Source organism: Leuciscus leuciscus, assembly GCF_965113295.1.
Source record: "Leuciscus leuciscus genome assembly, chromosome: 3".
Lineage (NCBI taxonomy): Eukaryota > Metazoa > Chordata > Actinopteri > Cypriniformes > Leuciscidae > Leuciscus > Leuciscus leuciscus.
In genome coordinates this window covers 27950916-27970715 of record NC_138727.1, presented here as the reverse complement: position 1 = coordinate 27970715, position 19800 = coordinate 27950916, and the positions used below count along the sequence as shown (strand labels likewise).

The window sequence follows — 19800 nt, the reverse complement described above, 5'->3', positions numbered from 1 at the left end:
TATGATCTCTGTAATTGCAAACAAAGGTTTCTGTACCAAATATTAAGTTCTGCTTTTCTGATGTATCAAATACTTATGTCATGCAATAAAATGCAAATTAATTACATAAAAATCATACTATGTGATTTTCTGTATTTTTGTTTTAGATTCCGTCACTCACAGTTGAAGAGTACCTATGATAAAAAAATTACAGACTTCTACATGCTTTATAAGTGGGAAAACCTGCAAAATCGGCAGTGTATCAAATACTTGTTCTCTCCACTATATATATATATATATATATATAATATATATATATATATGTATATGTATATGTATATATATATATATATATATATATATATATATATATATATATGAAGAAGTTAACTGTGACAGGATGATTGACCGGATGGTTTGCAGTGACAGGATGCACGTAACTATGCGCCAGATTGCAATTTTGTAAGTCCCAAAGCTTTATTACTCTCCCTCTACACAAGTATCTACTTTTTATTAAAAGAAGAAAGAAAGAAAAAAGACAGCTTTCTTAAAAAGTGTACATACTTCTAGGGCATAGTATAATAGGCGAATAAGGATGCAGCATTGGTCAGCTGGAAATGGTGCTGTCTATTATTTATAGTCACAAGCTTACAGAGTGCAATAACTAGCCTTTGTAAAGAGTGGCCTTGGAATTCTTAGGTGGTTGAACGCGGTTTTATTGTCAAGATGTGTTTGAAGCTAGTTGCATTACAATATTGCAGAAAGCAAACATCAGTTAATGCAATGGTTAAGCACAAAATCAAATAACTTGTCATGAACACTGGGCCAACTTAATAAAGCATCCCTACTAAATGCGCATTTACATGATAAACATAAAAAAATTTGCAGCTGATGAACTACATGTCATAGCAAAATGATGCAACATTATTGTTAATGTTACAGAACATTATCCACACTTAATCCTAAATGTAGCATATCATGTACTTGGAAGCATTTGCAATGCTTTCTTTAAAGTATATTGATAGTAAACACACAAAAAAAAAAAAGAAAAAAAAAAGAAAAAAAAAGGAAACTTGTCAACTTGTTATATAATTGAAAACTTGTTGGCTGAACATGGTTCAGATTATTCAGATGTATCTTAAGCACAATGCCATGTAGTGGCAAATACTCTATGCCCACACAGCAACTAACAATGGCACACAGTGCCACAAGGCCAAAGGGAAGGCTCTTCTGTATAACAAACATATTTCAGGCAGTATTTTATTCCCATAGGTTAACAAATCTCACTTAATGACCTTAAACCCTGCCCTCTTAAATGTATCAAAATTATATCTGTCTACATCTGCCATGATAGTTTTTAAACATTATTAGTTTAAATTTATATTTCAGATAAAAAAAAAAAGTTTAATAGAACAAGAGCAGAAGCAATAGCATGCAAATCATCAGAACTGTGTGTAAAAAATAGCAATGCTTAAGTTTCTCAAATCCTGCCCCAATCTGTGTTGTATTTCATCTGCAACATTTAAGAAATGAATTTAAGAAATTATATTTTACAGTAAATTCTTTACTTTTTCTTTAAAATAAAATAAACTCCTTAATTACTATAGTACCATCAATTTCAAAAGCATTTAACTTTAAAAAAAAAGAAAAAATAATAATAACTGAACAAGTTCGCTTTATGATAAAATGTTGCCCAAAATATTTCTTGTTTTATACATGTACTACCTATTGTACATAACTTTGTGTGTGAATATACTTTTCCATAAATCATATGTATATAAACATCTCTGGTTTTAAGTTAAAAAGATACAATTTGTATCAGCAAGGACGGGTATTCTCTGGCTACCATGGGTCACATAAAAATCTAAACAATTCTGAAATAATTCATGCCTGATAAGGAAAACATAGGGCCCTATTTTAACGATCTGAAACATAAGTATCAAACGCGAAACGCAAGTAACTTTGTGGGAGGATCTCGGGCGCTGTTGCTATTATACTGGTGGGATAAATGACTCTTGCGCCCGACGCAAATCTAAAATGGGTTGGTCTGAAGTAGCTACATTACTTATAGGTGTGGTTTGGCCGTAACGTGAAATAAACCAATCAGAACATCATCTCACATTCCCTTTAAAAGCAGGCGCGTTTGTTCCATGGCAGCTTGCTATTATAACGGCGGATTTGCCAGGCGCACGCCAGGAGCAGTTCACAGCCGAGGAGACCGACGTTCTCGTCAGGGCCGTAAAAGACAGAGAAGTGACATTGTATGGGGATGGGAGAAACCTAGATTTATGTAAGCTAGATTTATGCCTATTTTTTCACATATTCATGGACACCACAATGATTTCCCTCGTGTGGAATATTTTTCCTTGTAATTATGTATGGTTTGCAAAAATGTCAACTGCTGCGTCTGTGTAGATGAGAGAAGCAAAGTGTATGCGTGTTGTGCACACGCTACATTATGGCCAAGCATGCGCCCTTAAAATAGTATCTGAACACGCCACTGAAAACTAGGTTTTTCCTGGTCTGTTGCAGAATTGTTTTCTGGAACTGCTAAATAGCACCAGGGAACGTTTGTGCCGGAACACGCCTCCTCTTTTCGCTGAACCGCCAATGAGAGCGCAAGTTCATTCCCTAATTTACAGACGTGCATCTGTCGAGGGAAAAGTCTGCTGTGCGTCGGGTGCAAACTAGGAATGATACATGCGTCGGTGTACAAAGTCAATTGCGCTGGGTGCAAGATAGGGCCCATAATTTAAAAAAGGAATGTGCACCCAATTAGGTCTCAACCTCAGTTGCTTTCAGTAGGAGCAGGATACAACTGGCTTACAGTAACATGCACCCATAAGCTAAGCCAGAAATGTTCCTCATTAACATTAAGGTACACAGACAGAGCTTGAGGCACCTGTCTTTACTACTTTATACTGTACATATATTCAGCTATATTCAGACCATTTATCCTATTACAACACTGATAGAACTACAGAATACCCAAGCCCACTTCCCAAATTACAAGCAAGTATTTTACCTCACACATTCATGATTAAGCTTTTCTATCTGTAAAATAATAAAACATCACAAAGCAATTAATAAATAATAATTAAATTGGCAATACAAACAGTTACTTTGCTGGACAAGCCACTTTTGCATATAAAGAACCATTCCAAATTTAAATGTAACTAGATTACGGAAAAAAAAAGTGATTAAAAAGTAACAAGAATAATAATAAAAAAAGACAAATACAAATTCAAGTTAGAGTTGGCATTACATCAGAAAGAGAAGGAAAAGGCAAAGATCTGCAGGATTATGGCTACAATTCTGAATTCCTGCAAAGAAAATAAAAATAAATAAAGCTATTTTCATTATATAACCTCTAAATTTGACAGGTAATTATCTTCCAGAAATAATATGAGCAGATATATAAAAATATTTTGTCTTGCCAAAGATATTCTTGTCATAATGGACATTCTAGAAAAACAAAGAGAGTCCCATTACCTTACATGGATTTCATTTAACTGATGCCTTGATCTGTTGAATGCAATGCAATGCTTCATTTTATTTGTATAGCACTTTTAACTATATACATTGTTTCAAAAAAGTTGTCCTAATAGATTCCATTTGTAGACCATCTACACCAACAAATACTCTGACATTCCATCTCCTCTGGTTTGATTGCTGTAAGTTACCAAACTGCATTTTGATAAACAGCAATAGAAAGTGCCTTGTGATTCATTACATGCTCCCTGAACATAATCATTAACCACGTAAAATATTTCAGAAAATAAATATCACATGCTTCACAACATTCACACCTCTGGTAGACAAATTACTTTAAAAGTTGTATTCCCATAGGTCAGGCCATCAAAACTAAATAAAAAAAAAATAAAAAAAATGGTTAACATAAATAGATTTGATAATTCACTACAGCTACCTCAATTTCATTAGGGTGCAAGAAGCTGGCAGAGAAAGTCAAAGTTTAAGGATACTCCACCCAAAAATTTATATTCTCACATAATTTACTCCTATTAAACACACTAACATAGAATTTTCATTTTTGGATGCAGTATACTTTTAACACCTCAAAACTTAGTATTCAGCATGATTCTTTTCTGCCAAGATGGCTGCTGCCAACTGCTGGGCGTCAGTCACATGAGGGTACCACCCCATGACTAATTGTACTAGCTCAGTGGGGAAAATGTTGCACAGATTGGTAAATACTTTATCTCGTACTTCCTGGTAACGACTCAAGGCAAGTGGCTCCTGGTGCTGGTGTGATGAAATTTGGGGCAGATGGGACGAATGTGGGGGTGGAGGAGTGGAGCGAAAGTCCCATGGCATCCGCCACATCTGTTCACGGTTCTTTGAAATTTCCTGGAAGCTCAAGGGCTCGTAGCAAGGTTGTGGGTGCTGTCTGTAATATGGATCCCAATTGGTCTTTTGTTCTTGTGATAAGTAGGGTTTTCTAGGCAGTAATGGAGAGTGCTCATAAATTCTGGAGTCTGACACACTTTCCACACGTGTTGAGGAAAGGCCACGACCCAGTGGAGAGTTCTGGGAGTGAGTGTTCCCCTGGCAGAGAGGAGGGTAGTCTTGAGGACAGCTTGAGCGAGCGCCCACCACTTGATGCTGGAGTTGTGGAGACATGCAGGAGTGCTGGAAGTGGGGGTCTTGCTGATCTTCTAGAGCAAAGCTATGAACACCAAGTATCCTGTGGTGGAATCCAGGATGGTTAGATGTAGCAGGGGAGAGAATGCACCCTCGAGGAATAACAGGGAGTAACTGGTAATTTCTACGATGATGATAGTGGTGATGACACTTCATACCTTCATCCAGTAACAAATCAGGAGAGCTCATGCGAGAAAGCTCGGTGTGGGTTGCCATGCCATAAGAATCTGAGCTCATGCTGCCATCACTGCTGCAGTCTGATGGCACTGAGCTGGTCCGTGGGTCAGCATCGAACAGGAAGTGACGCTCTGGACTCCTCTGAGAGGGCAAGCTTAGGCCAGAATATGCCCTAACCATGGAGTAATAAAGTTCTGGAGACTCACAGGTTTTGTGGGGCTCTGCATGAGACAACGATGGACCTTCCTGATTATTCAACAAACAAATATTGTGATCCTTTAAGTCCTGGCTATGCCCATGAGATAAAGGAGCACCTCCTTGAGCTGGAGGCAGAGCTAGGTTGCTCTTATACAGGTCTGCTTTGGTTTTTGAACACAGCTTATCCTCCACATCACTGAAAAAGAGGGCACGGATATTGGGGTCAGATTGCCTCTTTGGCTGAGATTGTCTACTGTCACTGGCTTTGTGATTACAGGAACCTCCAGGCACACTGTGACTCTTCTCTAGACATGTCTCTCCCAGACTTTTAACTGTGGAGCTCTTGGCACTGGCCCGGAGCTCATCTGCCACAGCTCTCTGTGGCTGTGTTCCACGCTCTGGATGGTAGAACTTACACTTGTGACCGTAGGTGCACTTCTTTCCTAATAGAAATAAGTAGTAAACAAGTGTTTTAGTATTTTAAGCACTTTGTAAAACGACTTACACTTCTATTTATATATTAAGGTTGTCATATATTAAGGTTTCTGTGATAAATATATTTTTTCAATTCCTAAAGTAGATATGCTAATGTCTCTTTCCCACATACTTTGGCTAACATTAGAGTATAGGATCACGCTATATCCATGCACCGCTTAACAACTCCACAATGCAAGAGAAAGCAGCTGACTGATGGTCTGCATGTACCCAGCCGTGCCCACCTGGGCGTCCTACTGTTTGGAGAGCCGATGAGCACAATGTACAATAACCAAGTTAAGGACACTCAAGCGTTACAAGCTCCGTCTGACTACCTGTTTTTGATTCTGTCAGTAACGTTCTTGTCTCAGTGATTAGACAGACAGCTGTAAGTGCGAAATAAGTATGAATATTTGTGATACTGATATTGTATAAAGAGGATTGATACTCTCAAATTACTGATGTTTCACAAACGTTTTAACAAATGTTTATGTGTACAAATGTTATAACTATTATTTTTATTACAGCTCTCATTCAAACAGAGATAGAGGATGGAGTAATGACAGAGAGACCAAACCGTTCTCTCTGTATTCCATTCTGTGCCCATCCGGCCCAGCCAGTACGGATATGGTTTCATTTTCCACTGTGGGGCTGATAATGGAGCTCTTTGAAATGTAACACAAATGCGTCAGTCGTTGTCTTGATAACACGAGAGTTTAAAGACGATATGAGATGTAAATAGCGATCGGATATTTATTTTAATTGTATTATTAATTTGTGTTTATATCGGTTAGCCAACCATACTGAGAACTCCAGGCCGAGAACAGTTTGTAATCGTGCCGTGCTGAACCAGGCTCAAGTGGAAACATAACTGGAACCGTTCGGCCCGATGGTGGAAAAGCGGCTTAAGTGTGATATTTATTATAATGACATAATTGGAGTGTTCGGGTCAACTGCTATAGAGTTTTTAGCACTATACAGTTATATCATCCAGTGAATGCAATTTACAGGTTTCATAGAAAAAGAATGATCAGTTGCTGTTGGAATACTTTAATGGTTGTGGTACAAAATAACTAAATAGGAGAGGCAATGCAATTGCAAAGACATGAGAAAAATGTTTAAATAAAGAGAGGTTTGATCAAGTGGTATAAATATTTGATGATTTGCATAGTTAAGTCTAAACCCTTACTTCATTTAGCATACGCGCATTCATGAATATGCAAAATAGCTCCGCCTCCACTCACTCACACCAGCTCAGAGATTCATTCGGTCGACTTTACTGAGGTAAACCAAACACCCTTTCTATATCTATAGTCTTTAGGTAAACGCTGCACAATGGCAAGTGGAAACACTGGTTTAATCCAGCCATATACTGTGTGTTTGAACCAGAAACTGATTCAGAAGTATATTGACTACTGATTCTGAAGAATTATACAGGCTCGTATACAATTCGATGTATCAGAATGGTAATGCATTTTATGTATCGCTCTTTACAACGTCGGACACAACGGTAATTAATATGATTAGCCTTTTGCTTGACTACGTTATCAAACAGCTAATAATGTGTTGTTAATGTTACACAAACCATGTTCCCGTTCGCCACCTCAGAGTCAGACAGCTGCCTTCTAAACATTAGTATCCTTAGAAACGCTTTGAACAACTTAGAACATCAGTGGAGAAAGGCATATAGTTCATCATAACATAGTAATATACATCATATACATAATTCATCAGCTATATTGCCAAATGTAACCGAATTTTCATATCAACAGAAAAATATATCAGGATAACCTGGCTTCTCTTGAGACTCCCATGCTTCGCAGCATAGTTAATGATATGCTAAAGTGTCACATGCCTGTCCTGTCTTGTGCTGCACATGGGTGTTTTGTTATTTTGGGCTATGTGCTCATGTCATTGTCTGGTCCCTCCCCCTTGTTATCTGATTATTGTTTCAGTTCTCCCACCTGTTCCCCCTTGATTAGTTTCCCTTTATTAGTCCCCTCTTGTTTGCAGTCTGTGTCGGTTCGTTGTCTGATGTTTCCTGTACCCTGTGATTCCCTTGTGAGTTTATGTTCTGTTTTTGGCTTTTATTTTACTAGTTGTTTTCCCCCCCGTGGGTTTTGTTTTTGTATTTGTTTTTCTTTAATAAATATTGTCATTCTCCCGCACTTGAGTCCTCGCACCTTTTTGTATTTCGCCACCCCGTGACAGAACGAACCGACCACATGAGGACTCAGCGGAGAAGAGGGGCGCAACCAGTCTCCTGTCCGCAATGGGAGCAAATTCTCCAATTCAAGGAGCTAGTCTCCCTCCGTCAGCAGGGAACGGAGGTGAGAGAGTTTAGCCGGAGGTTCAGCAGCGCAGCTGAGGGGCTGAATCTGGATGAGGAGGCTCTTAAGGACTTGTTCAATCATGCGCTCGACGAACCGATGGACTGGCTGATCCGATCAGCATTTGATCGGGTCAGTCTTGAGACGATGGTGGAGGGTCTTATACGTCATCGGGAGAGAATTGCCAGGTCGGGGGTCCCAGTTTCAGTGATCCCGAGTCCAAAGGTCCCAGTGCCGGTGGTCCCAGTGCCGGTGGTCCCGAAACGGAGGAGGAGAAGGAAGACTCCCTCCGTGACTGTCCCGGTGGTCCCGAGTCCGGTGGTCCCGAGTCCGGTGGTCCCAGTTCCGGTGGTCCCAGTTCCGGTGGTCCCAGTTCCGGTGGTCCCGAGTCCGGTGGTCCCGAGACGGAGGAGGAGGAGAAACCCCTCCACAACGACTTGTCCGGTGGCTCCTGACCCAGAGACCATTCCGGAGGTGACTGCCATCCCTGACGCGTCGCTCAGGCGTCTCGCCCTGCCGGCCCCGCCCGAGCTGCTCGCCCTGCCGGCCCCGCCCGAGCTGCTCGCCCTGCCGGCCGATCCAGAGACTGTTCACGTCACGCCTGCCGAGCCTGTGTCTTCGGACAAGAGGGCCGCCGCCGAGCGTGTTCACGTTACGCCTGCCGAGCCTGTGTCTTCGGACAAGATGGCCGCCGCCGAGCCTGTTCACGTCACACCTGCCGAGCTTGTGTCTTCGGACAAGATGGCCGCCGCTGAGCCTGTTCACGTCACGCCTGCCGAGCCTGTGTCTTCGGACAAGATGGCCGCCGCCGAGCCTGTTCACGTCACGCCTGCCGAGCCTGTGTCTTCGGACAAGATGGCCGCCGCCGAGCCTGTTCACGTCACGCCTGCCGAGCCTGTGTCCCCTGACAAGATGGCCGCCGTCGAGCCTGTGTCTGTTCCTGAGCCGGGGGTGTCTGTTCCTGAGCCTGAGCCGGTGGTGCCTGTTCCAGTGCCTGAGCCGGTGGTGCCTGTTCCAGTGCCTGAGCCGGTGGTGCCTGTTCCAGTGCCTGAGCCGGTGGTGCCTGTTCCAGTGCCTGAGCCGGTGGTGCCTGTTCCAGTGCCTGAGCCGGTGGTGCCTGTTCCAGTGCCTGAGCCGGTGGTGCCTGTTCCAGTGCCTGAGCCGGTGGTGTCAGTTCCAGTGCCTGAGCCGGTTGTGCCAGTTCCAGTGCCTGAGCCGGTGGTGCCAGTTCTGGTGGTGCCAGTTCCGGTGGTGCCAGTTCTGGTGGTGCCAGTTCCGGTGGTGCCAGTTCCGGTGGTGCCAGTTCCTGTTCCTGAGCCGGTGCCTGTTCCCTGGCCGCCTGAGGGGTCGTCTCCGCCATGGCCGCCTGAGGGGTCGTCTCCGCCATGGCCGCCTGAGGGGTCGTCTCCGCCATGGCCGCCTGAGAGGTCGCCTCCGCTATGGCCGCCCGACGGGTCGTCTCAGCCCTGGCTGCCTGCACGATCTTCTCCGCCCTGGCCGCCAGATGGACTGACATTTTTGCCCTGGCCTCCCGAACTCTGTGGTCCGCCCTGGCCTCCCGAACTGTCCATTTCCTCTGCCCCGCCCGTCCCGCCCGTCCCGCCCTGGTCTGTCCCTCCCTGGTCTGTCCCTCCCTAGTCTGTCCCTCCCGGGTCTGTCCCTCCCGTCCCGCCCTGGTCTGTCCCTTCCGTCCCGCCCTGGTCTGTCCCTTCCGTCCCGTCCGGGTCTTATGGAGCGTTTGGTAGCCGCTCCGTAGGGAGGGGGTAATGTCACATGCCTGTCCTGTCTTGTGCTGCACATGGGTGTTTTGTTATTTTGGGCCATGTGCTCATGTCATTGTCTGGTCCCTCCCCCTTGTTATCTGATTATTGTTTCAGTTCTCCCACCTGTTCCCCCTTGATTAGTTTCCCTTTATTAGTCCCCTCTTGTTTGCAGTCTGTGTCGGTTCGTTGTCTGATGTTTCCTGTACCCTGTGATTCCCTTGTGAGTTTATGTTCTGTTTTTGGCTTTTTATTTTACTAGTTGTTTTCCCCCCCGTGGGTTTTGTTTTTGTATTTGTTTTTCTTTAATAAATATTGTCATTCTCCCGCACTTGAGTCCTCACACCTTTTTGTATTTCGCCACCCCGTGACATAAAGTCCATCCACATATTGACATGATTGGTTACAAGGTAGTTTGTGACGTAAGATACACCAGCAATTTCAAACCGCATTTTTGAAACTTTGGTTCACTGCAGTTTAAAGGAGAAAATACTCAGCAATAGTGTTGACTTATGACTTTGCACATGGTTTATCTTAAAACATATTAAAAAACACCACATAGACATAAAAACAACATTTAAAACTTGATTTTCACCACTGCGGGTCTTTAAATGCTTCAATTCGCTTATTTTATTAATTATAGTATATTAAATATCAAATATAAATAAAAATCACACAGACACATTATGGTCGTCACAAACCTTGTGACTCGTTAATTTCTTCAATTTGTTTATTATATTATGTTAATATTATATTAATTATATTATATATTTCAAATAAGTGCTGTACTTTTTATCTTTATATTCATAAAAAAAAAAAAAATCACGGTTTGCACAAAATATTAAGCAGCATAAGAACCCTTTTTAACTGCGATAAGAATAAGACATGACTTAAGCACAAAATCAGAATATTAGAATAATTCATTCATGTGACATGAAATACATTTTTAAATAAATCCTGTTATTTATATTGTAGACCAGGCCCGGAGTGTGTAATCGGGAGAATCGGGAGAATTCCCGGAGGGCCGCTTCACTTTTGGGCCGGTCGAGGATATATATATATATATATATATATTTTTTTTTTTTACATTTCAATGTCACGTTAGTTACATTAGGCTACACACCTTCCGCATTCTGACACCGCAGCGCGCAGCCTCTGCATGGGTTGTACCATGTGAGGGAGTTCTCCCCAATACGGGTTCACAAAATCGGCAAAAAGCATTGCAGGAGTGTGAACAGCAATTGGCAATCGAAAGCAACAGAGTTAGGAACTGCAAAACAGATTCATTGCGTAAAATCAAACTTTGTGTAAAAAAATAAACTGTTGCAAATGTCTTTATGACTTTTTGTACATGAGGCAAAAAACGTTACCGAAATAACCCGATTTGTACAGTTGCGTCTTTCCTTTACCTGCACTTCCAGTTTTGGCACGGTTCTCTCACTCATTGAGTTTTCCAAGCGTGAAGAGGAGGGCGGGTCCAGCTTCTTCATGTAGCCAATCAGATGAGCCTCTCGCTGACTCTAGGTTTACTCTTACCTGATTGGTTCAATAAACACGCCAGTCACCAGAACACATCTTTATCTTAATTTGGCTCAGAAACGTTCTCGTTGCCGAAATGGTACTTTTAATGCACACATACATGTTAAACAAATAGATAAACAAACAAATAAATAAACATACATCATGATTGCTTAATAAGCTGTGCACCATTAGGCTGATTAAGGGTGACTAACATTCATACTGATTTTCAAGCTGGTGTTAACGTTATTGGATTGAAATTTGATAAATTATATAATCTGTTACACCACTGAGCAGATGTTAAACTTTACAATCAAAACATTTAATACCCATTCTTTATGTAATAATACCATTCTGATGCAGTGTTTTTCACATCATGTCTCTGTTCATGGTAATTAACACTCAGTTATATATTTTGAAATATTGTCTTGGTCGCACTGTCAATATTCATTCTGATTAGTGATTACTTTCCTGTGACTGATCAAGCTATTTTATGTAGCTAGCATGAATAACAAAATGCTTTCTCTGTGTCCAGATTTGACTGTAATGAAAAACTAATACTAAATTAAAAACTTTCACAAAAAGTAACTAATTATGTCTGAATAAAAACCCAGCAACCAGGGAATATACAGCCTCTTGATATGATTATATATAGGGCTATACAGCCATCTAGTGGTTACACGATGGCATTGCAGGTGATAAATGGTGCATAATTCAGAGATGCTCTTAAAATACATGTTAAAGGGAAAAAAATATAATTATTGTAACTCATTTAAGTTAAATAATAATAGTAGCCTATGCATGCAGTAGTGCAGATAATTAATTTTCTTAACACACCAGCTTGAAATTCAGTATGGACTCATATAGGCAGCCTAATGGTTCACAGGCTATTAAGCAATCATGATCTATTTGTTTATTTGTTTAACATGTATGTGTGCATTAAAAGTACCATTTCGGCAACGAGAACGTTTCTGAGCCAAATGAAGATAAAGATGTGTTCTGGTGACTGGCGTGTTTATTGAACCAATCAGGTAAGAGTAAACCTAGAGTCAGCGAGAAGCTCATCTGATTGGCTACATGAAGAAGCTGGACCCGCCCTCCTCTTCACGCTTGCAAAACTCAATGAGTGAGAGAACCGTGCCAAAACTGGAAGCGCAGGTAAAGGAAAGACGCAACTGTACAAATCGGGTTATTTCGGTAACGTTTTTTGCCTCATGTACAACAAGTCATATAAACTGCAACAGTTTATTTTTTTACACAAAGTTTGATTTTACACAATGAATCTGTTTTGCAGTTCCTAACTCTGTTGCTTTCGATTGCCAATTGCTGTTCACACTCCTGCAATGCTTTTTGCCGTATTTGTGTGCAAAAACTGTGCCAAAAGTGTTAGCGCGGAAAAATGGAAGTCAGAAGAATACAGATCCTATTTATTTTGCGTTAGCATGAAGCTGCAGCTTCACAATACATGAATTACACTTACGAATAACAGTTAAATGCTGCAAATATTTTTTTCTTACACTTGAAAGGCGATTTACACCTTTACAAATCTTCTCTTGCGCATGCAAATTTAATTTACGCTTGCAATCTTATGTACACTTTCAGAAATCTTACCCTGCGCATGCAATTCATTACGGCATCATTTTACCTTCATAGGGCCGGCCCTACCCTAACAGTACGCGTCAGGGAGGATGGATGGGAGGAAGAGGCCATGAGGTATGGAAGCTTGTTTCCGCCACAGAATAAAACATTTTAAAAGATAATTGCGACTTTTTATCTCACAATTGTGAGTTTACAGCTCGCAATTCTGACTTTATTTTAGTCAAAATTGTGTGAAATAAAGTCGCAATTGCGTGTTATAAAGTCAGAATTGCGAGATATAAAGTCAGAATTGCCTGAAATAAAGTCGCAATTGCGTGTTATAAAGTCAGAATTGCGAGATAGAGTCAGAATTGCGTGATATAAAGGCGCAATTGTGTGTTATAAAGTCAGAATTGTGAGATAAATTCAGAATTGTGTGAAATAGTCGCAATTGCTTCTTATAAAGTCAGAATTGCAAGATATAGCCTAAAGTCAGAACTGCGTGAAATAAAGTCGCAATTGCTTATAAAGTCAGCAAGATATAGAGTCAGAATTGTGATATAAAGTCGCAATTTTATGTTATAAAGTCAGAATTGCGAGATATAAAGTCAGAATTGTGTGAAATAAAGTCGCAATTGCTTCTTATAAAGTCAGAATGGCAAGATATAAAGTCAGAACTGCGTGAAATAAAGTTGCAGTTGCTTATAAAGTCAGAATTGCAAGAAATAAAGTCAGAATTGCAAGATATAGAGTCATAATTGTGTGATATAAAGTCGCGTTATAAAGTCAGAATTGCGAAATATAAAGTAAGAATTGTGTGATAAAGTCGCAATTGCTTCTTATAAAGTCTAAGTAAATTATTATTTAACCTTTACATTATTTGTTGAACCATGGTATTTATACAAACTACACAATAACTGAACTGTTGCTTCATTTATCCAATTTAGAAAAAGTGCTAATTTGGAATTCCACCATGGAAAAAGTGGGCCGGTCTTGGGCCTGAAACTCCCGGGCTGAAAAGTGGCCCCACTCCGGCCCTGTTGTAGACCATCCATGTGTGGGGTTGCTATTAATTCAAGAGAGTGTGCACAATTCTTTCAAAAAAAATATTTTACATTGTAAAGATATTTCACAATATTACTGTTCCCTTTCGAATGGGAACTCGCACTGCGTCCGAAGACACTATGGGGAACGACTCCAGCATGACGGTGTCTGAAGCACGTGATTCAAACGCGACAATGTCATTGGCCGTGACGTGGTTACGTGTACGATCGTGAGTACAAGAGGGGACCTTTAGGACACATCAACAATTTATTTTTTCTTCAGGATCCGTCTGTTTGCGTACGTGTGAACATAAATATCATGAAGAATGCATTAGTAGAAGCACAAAATGATCTTTTATTAACAAGGTTCGGGAGGAACACGTTCTAATGATCAAGCAATCAAGTCATTCTAACCAGCTGTCATCAATCAGTAATCAACAGGTCCACTCAATCAGCATGAGTTAAACCTATAAATATACGCAGTCGACTCACCCATATTCCTCGACAGTTTTCAGCATCCCTCCACCACCCCATCTCCTCACACTTGCATGGTTATCTTCCTAACCAGAGACGGGGGGAGTACTCTGGGTTCCCAAAGGGACAAGTGCTTATCCACCACAACATGCACATTTATTAAGTTTAGACCTTGAGTCAAATAACTTTTTCAAATGGCAGGTTTTCCATGTTTGTATATAATGTAAAATGAGAAAATTATACATTATTAGTAGTCCTATTATTAATATAACATGGTAAACAATCCCATATTTGGAGTTCTCTTACGAGAGGTCTCTCGTACTGCGTAAGTATCTTACGCTAGGGGAAAATCCCTTTTCCGTGAGATAATTTTGTATTATTGTAAAACGCGTTGCGGCAGCATACAGACATAGGCAAGACGGCTCGTGTGCATATTGGCTGTTCTGCGGCAACTGCAGCAGCCTATCGAGCGAGGCCTAGCGTGACGTCAGACCCAGTGAGAGTGCTTCGCGCCCACTGCGTCACGTCCCGCCGAAACGGGCGTGGCTTAGGCCTATAAATCCAGCTCGCAGGCAGCTGATATCTGATTTTTCATCTCTTCAGCGAAGCACACGCATCGCTGGATCCGGAGAGAAGCCGCGCCGTCTGAGGAAGCCTTTGCAGCGGGACGAGTCGTCACTGAAGTCGCTGGCCGCGCCGCCTTCAATCGCCTTCCTGCTGCGCTATCCGGCGCCCATATCCTTTACACTCTCTGCTGTGTGTGTGTGTGTTCGCCGCCGCGACACACACTGTTTAAAAGAGCTTGCGTCTTTTTAAAGATGCCTTCCTGCGGCTCGTGCAGAGCCACACTCAGCGACGGGGACCGCCATGTGATCTGCGTTTCCTGCCTGGGTGAGGATCATGCAGCTCTCGTGCTCGCTGACGGCGGCTGCCCTCATTGCGAGCTACTGCCTATGGCGACTCTGAGGACTCGCCTGGCATATTTCGCTGAGACTGCGCCATGCTCAGCGGTTCCCGGAACCTTCCCCCACCCGTCAAAGCTCGCCGGTTCGCCCGCCAGCTTCACCGGCTTCGTCAGTGTCTCTTCCTGACGGACAGCGGCCGCCGTCTGCCGCCGCTTCCATCGACGATGCTGATGAGAAAGCCGCGTCGAGGGAGGATGATTCCTGCTCTCTCCTGGCATCGGGCAGTGAGGATTGGGCGAGCTCTGTGGATCTCGCGCCCTCTGCCCGCGCATCATCAGGCAAAAGAGCTAGCATCGAGTCAGAGCTGATGCGCGTACTCGCACAGGCCGCGGCGAGCCTCGGCCTCGAGTGGTCTACGCCTGAACAGCCTGCTCACAACCGGCTGGATGGATACTTTCTTCCTGGGGAGTGCGCTTCGCCTGCGTCCAGACCAGCGCCTTTTCTTCCTGAGTTACATGAAGAAGTCGCTAAGTCTTGGAACGCCCCCTTCTCAGCTAGAATGCGCTCTTCTGTTTCGCTACCATTCTCCGCTGTTGACGATGCTAAAAACAGAGGGTACCATTCGCTGCCGCCGGTCGAAGAAGCGATAGCAGCCCACCTATGCCCGCCCTCCGCTGGACAGCGCGCTAAGCTGGCTCTGCCTTCAAAAGCTTGCCGCATGACGTCAACCCTGCTCGGTCGCGCTTTCTCCGCCGCTGGGCAGGCTGCGTCAGCACTGCATACTATGGCCACACTGCAAATTTTCCGGGCCGATCTCCTCCGAAAGCTGGACGAGATAGGACCAGATGCAATTTGCGTGCCAGACTTGAGAAGTGCTACGGACCTCGCTCTCCGCGCTACTAAGTCTGCTGCACAGGCCATAGGACGGAGCATGGCCTCTCTCACTGTGACTGAGAGACACCTGTGGCTAACGCTCTCTGAGATGTCTGAGTCTGAGCGTGCCGCGTTCCTCGACGCTCCGCTTTCTCCTGCTGGCCTCTTCGAAAATTCCGTCAAAGATTTCGCAGAAAGATTCGCCGAGGTACAGAAAGTGTCACAGGCTATGAAGCACTTCCTGCCGAAGCGCTCCAGTTCTGCAGCAGGCCGTGCGAAACCGTCTGCTCAGAGCTCACAGCCTCAGCCTCCGCCCACCGCCGCCACTTCGCAGCGCCGACAGGCCCGAAGCGCGAGACCGCGCTCTCGCTCATCTGGCCGCCGCCCCGCCCCGCGTGGGATTGCGGTAATTGCCCGAGGCCCCGAAGTCGTCCTAGCACGCCTAGGGAAACGACGGTGTTCAAGTCCCGCTGCGGCCGGACTTCCACCAAAACTCATCGCTCGTTCAGTTCCAAGAAATGTGACTGTTCCAGTGTATTTTGCAGTCAACAAGCCGGTTCCACTGCCCGCTTGTTATGAGTGTAGACAAAATGCCCACTGCTCATTCCTACACACAAGCACACAGGGCTCGCGCACATAAAATCGACCCAGTTCGGTTGCGCATTAAACGTAGCAGATGTGCCCACTGCCCAGTGCCCACAATCACTACGTTCTGCATGTCTCGAGGTTTCTGTAAAAACGAAACCAACGTGCATTCGCTCTGCTCAGGCGGACAATGCTCTCGGTATGGTAAATGTGCCCGCTATCCCGCGCCCACATCCACGCATAGACATGACAAGTCCTACGGGACTCGCCCAGCCCTCCCCCTCTCGGTTAACCACCGCAGAGGAGTCGAGTGCGGGCAATCTGCCCGCTGTTATCAGCGCGCCCTCTGCCTCAAATGTCATAAGCGCAACGCTTATGTTGCAGCACACCGAAGCCCCTCTGTCGCTGAGCGACCAGAGCGCGCTTCGCATTCAACCCCTAGCCATTCGTGCAGATGCATGGGCAAGGCTACCCGGGGTTTTGAAGTTGGTGCTAGACATTATAGAAAGAGGCTATTCGCTACAGTTTCGCCGACGCCCTCGCCGCGCGTTGCGACCACGGTAAAAACAGAAGTAGCACACCTACTTCGGGCTGAAATTTTGAAACTGTTGAGCAAAGGGGCCATAGAGCCATTATCTCAAGCTCAGAGCGAAGGAGGGCTATACAGCAGATACTTCCTGGTACCGAAAAAAGACGGGGGTCTCAGACCCATACTAGATCTAAGGCAACTGAACAGAGAGCTTGCGAAGCGACAGTTCAGAATGCTCACGACCAGAAAAATCCTCGCGCAGATTCGCCGAGGAGATTGGTTTGTGTCAATAGATCTGAAAGACGCGTATTTTCAAATACAGATAGCGTCACGTCACAGGCGATATTTGAGATTCGCCTTCGATGGCCAGGCATATCAGTACACAGCCGGCTTGTCCCTAGCACCCCGTACATTTACGATGTGCATGGACGCAGCTCTCGCACCCCTCAGACTACAGGGCATGCGAGTATTGAACTACTTGGACGATTGGCTGATTCTAGCTCAATCTCACTCGGTGCACATAGAGCACAGGACCATTTTACTCGATCACCTCGAGAATCTGGGTCTCAGAGTCAATTGGGCGAAGAGTTCTCTGTCCCCCAGAGAGATAATATCTTTTCTGGGCACAGAATTGGACTCGCTGTATATGATAGCGCGACTGTCACCACAGCGCGTACTAGACATTCAGCGCGCAGCGAGCTCTTTCCGCTGCGGTGCATCTGTCCCGCTCAAGAAATTTCAGAGGATGCTACGTCTCATGGCCTCAGCATCATCAGTACTTCAGCTGGGCTTGCTTCGCATGCGCCCGCTACAGTTCTGGCTGAAAGCGTGAGTGCCGCGCCGAGTGTGGGCTTCCGGTCTGCTTCGTCTCAAGGTCAATCAGAAATGCATCGCAGCTCTGAAACCTTGGAAAGCAAACGACTGGTACCAATCAGGTGTAAGCCTGGGGACTTCCTTGAGTGTGAAGGTAGTGTCTATGGACGCATCCACCTCGGGATGGGGAGCGCTGCTCGAGGGCAGACCGTTCTTCGGCCAATGGTCAGAACGGGAGAAGCTTCTACACATAAACTGCCTCGAAATGCTGGCAGTAGACAACGCGCTGACGCGCTTTTGTCCCCAAATTTGAGGACACCACGTCCTGGTCCGCTCGGACAACATGTCAGTGGTGTCCTACATAAATCGCCAGAGCGGCCTCAGGTCCCGAAACCTGCACAGGCTGACAGAACGCCTCCTGGTGTGAGAGCAGCGCATGTGCCAGGGCTCCTAAACGTAGGACCGGACAGACTGTCCAGGAACAATGTTCCGACAGGCGAGTGGTCTCTACACCCACAGACAGTCCAGCTGCTGTGGAAGAAATTCGGCAGAGCGGAAGTAGACCTGTTCGCGTCTCAAGAAAACGCTCACTGTCTGGAATTTTTCTCCAAGAGCAGGGACGCGCTGGCTCATGTATGGCCCCGCCGCCTGCTCTATGCCTTTCCTCCCGTCTCTCTCCTGCCTCAGGTGATAGAACGGATCAGGGAAGAAGGATGCTCAGTGCTACTCGTAGCGCCGTTCTGGAAAAACCAACCCTGGTTCCCAGTTCTGATGCAGCTAGCGAGCACTGCCCCATGGCCAGTGCCAGTGAGGAGGGACCTCCTCTCTCAGGCCAAGGGCTCGATTTGGCATCCACGCCCAGAGCTGTGGTCCCTTCATGTTTGGGCCATCAACGGGTACCCGCTGACCTCCCAAGCGGAGTGTTAAACACGATCACGCAGGCTAGAGCTCCGTCTACGCGACATCTCTATTCCTCGAAATGGTCAGTGTTCTCCAGCTGGTGTACAGCTCGTGGCGTGTCGCCCCCCAGACTGTGGGGTGACGGAGGTTCTCTCCTTCCTACAAGAGCTGTTGGACAAGGGCAGGACCCCTCCCACGCTCAAAGTTTGTGGCGGCCATAGCAGCGTTCTCAAAAACAACGCTTGGTCAGTCAATAGGAAGGAACGATTTAGTCATCCGCTTCCTTAGAGGAGCTAAGAGACTGAATCCTCCCAGACCTCCCTCAGTCCCTGTATGGGACCTTTCTACGGTGCTGGAAGCCATGAAAGGTGACCCATTCGAGCCTTTACAGATGATTGATCTTAAACACCTGTCTTTCAAGACAGTGTTTCTTCTGGCTCTCGCTTCAGTGAAGCGCATAGGGGACTTACACGCGCTCTCAGTAAGTGCGGCGTGCATGGAGTTTGGGCCTAATGACTCGAGTTATACTCAAACCTAAGCACAGTCATGTTCCAAAATCCCTCAACACACTGTTTAGGGCGCAGGTCATTTCCCTGTCAGCCCTACCGGTCTCTGATGAGGAAGGAGACGCGAGCTTCCTTTGTCCAGTCAGGGCATTAAGAGCTTATGTGTCTCGCTCATCTGTCTTCAGACAGACGGAGCAGCTCTTCGTTTCGTTCAGCAGACGTTCCAAGGGACTAGCCGCGTCGAAACAGAGCCTATCCAGATGGATAGTTGACGCCATTGCGCTGGCGTACACTTCCAAGGGTATGCAGTGCCCGTTGGGTGTCAGAGCGCACTCCACGAGAAGCATGGCTTCATCGTGGGCCTGGTCAAGTGGGATTGCCTTGCAAGATATATGTATGGCGGCAGGCTGGGCCTCCCCGTCTACATTTATAAGGTTTTATAACCTAGAGGTTCCCGCCTTACAGGCCAGGCTGTTGTCGGTCTAAATATACCAGT

At 45.0% G+C, this 19800-nt stretch overlaps 2 protein-coding genes across 2 annotated transcripts in view; one reads left to right on the top strand and one right to left on the bottom strand.

Annotated features, from left to right (window-relative positions):
* Nucleotides 1–4062: 4062 nt before the first annotated feature.
* The window catches only part of LOC309495581 (putative ribonuclease ZC3H12C), a gene marked incomplete at both ends in the record, with an annotated part of 156128 nt that continues 140390 nt past the window's right edge, over nucleotides 4063–19800 (bottom strand). Inside the window, one exon of the mRNA XM_082165365.1 lies at nucleotides 4063–5459. Coding sequence (XP_082021491.1) covers nucleotides 4063–5459 — 1397 coding nt within the window. The remainder of the gene's footprint in view (nucleotides 5460–19800) is intronic.
* Nucleotides 7340–9458, top strand: LOC309494680 (uncharacterized protein; the record flags this gene model as incomplete). Its single annotated transcript, XM_082164094.1, has 2 exons — nucleotides 7340–8148; nucleotides 8179–9458. The coding sequence occupies exons 1-2, from the start codon at nucleotides 7716–7718 to the stop codon at nucleotides 9456–9458; spliced, it is 1713 nt and encodes a 570-aa protein (XP_082020220.1). The 5' UTR covers nucleotides 7340–7715.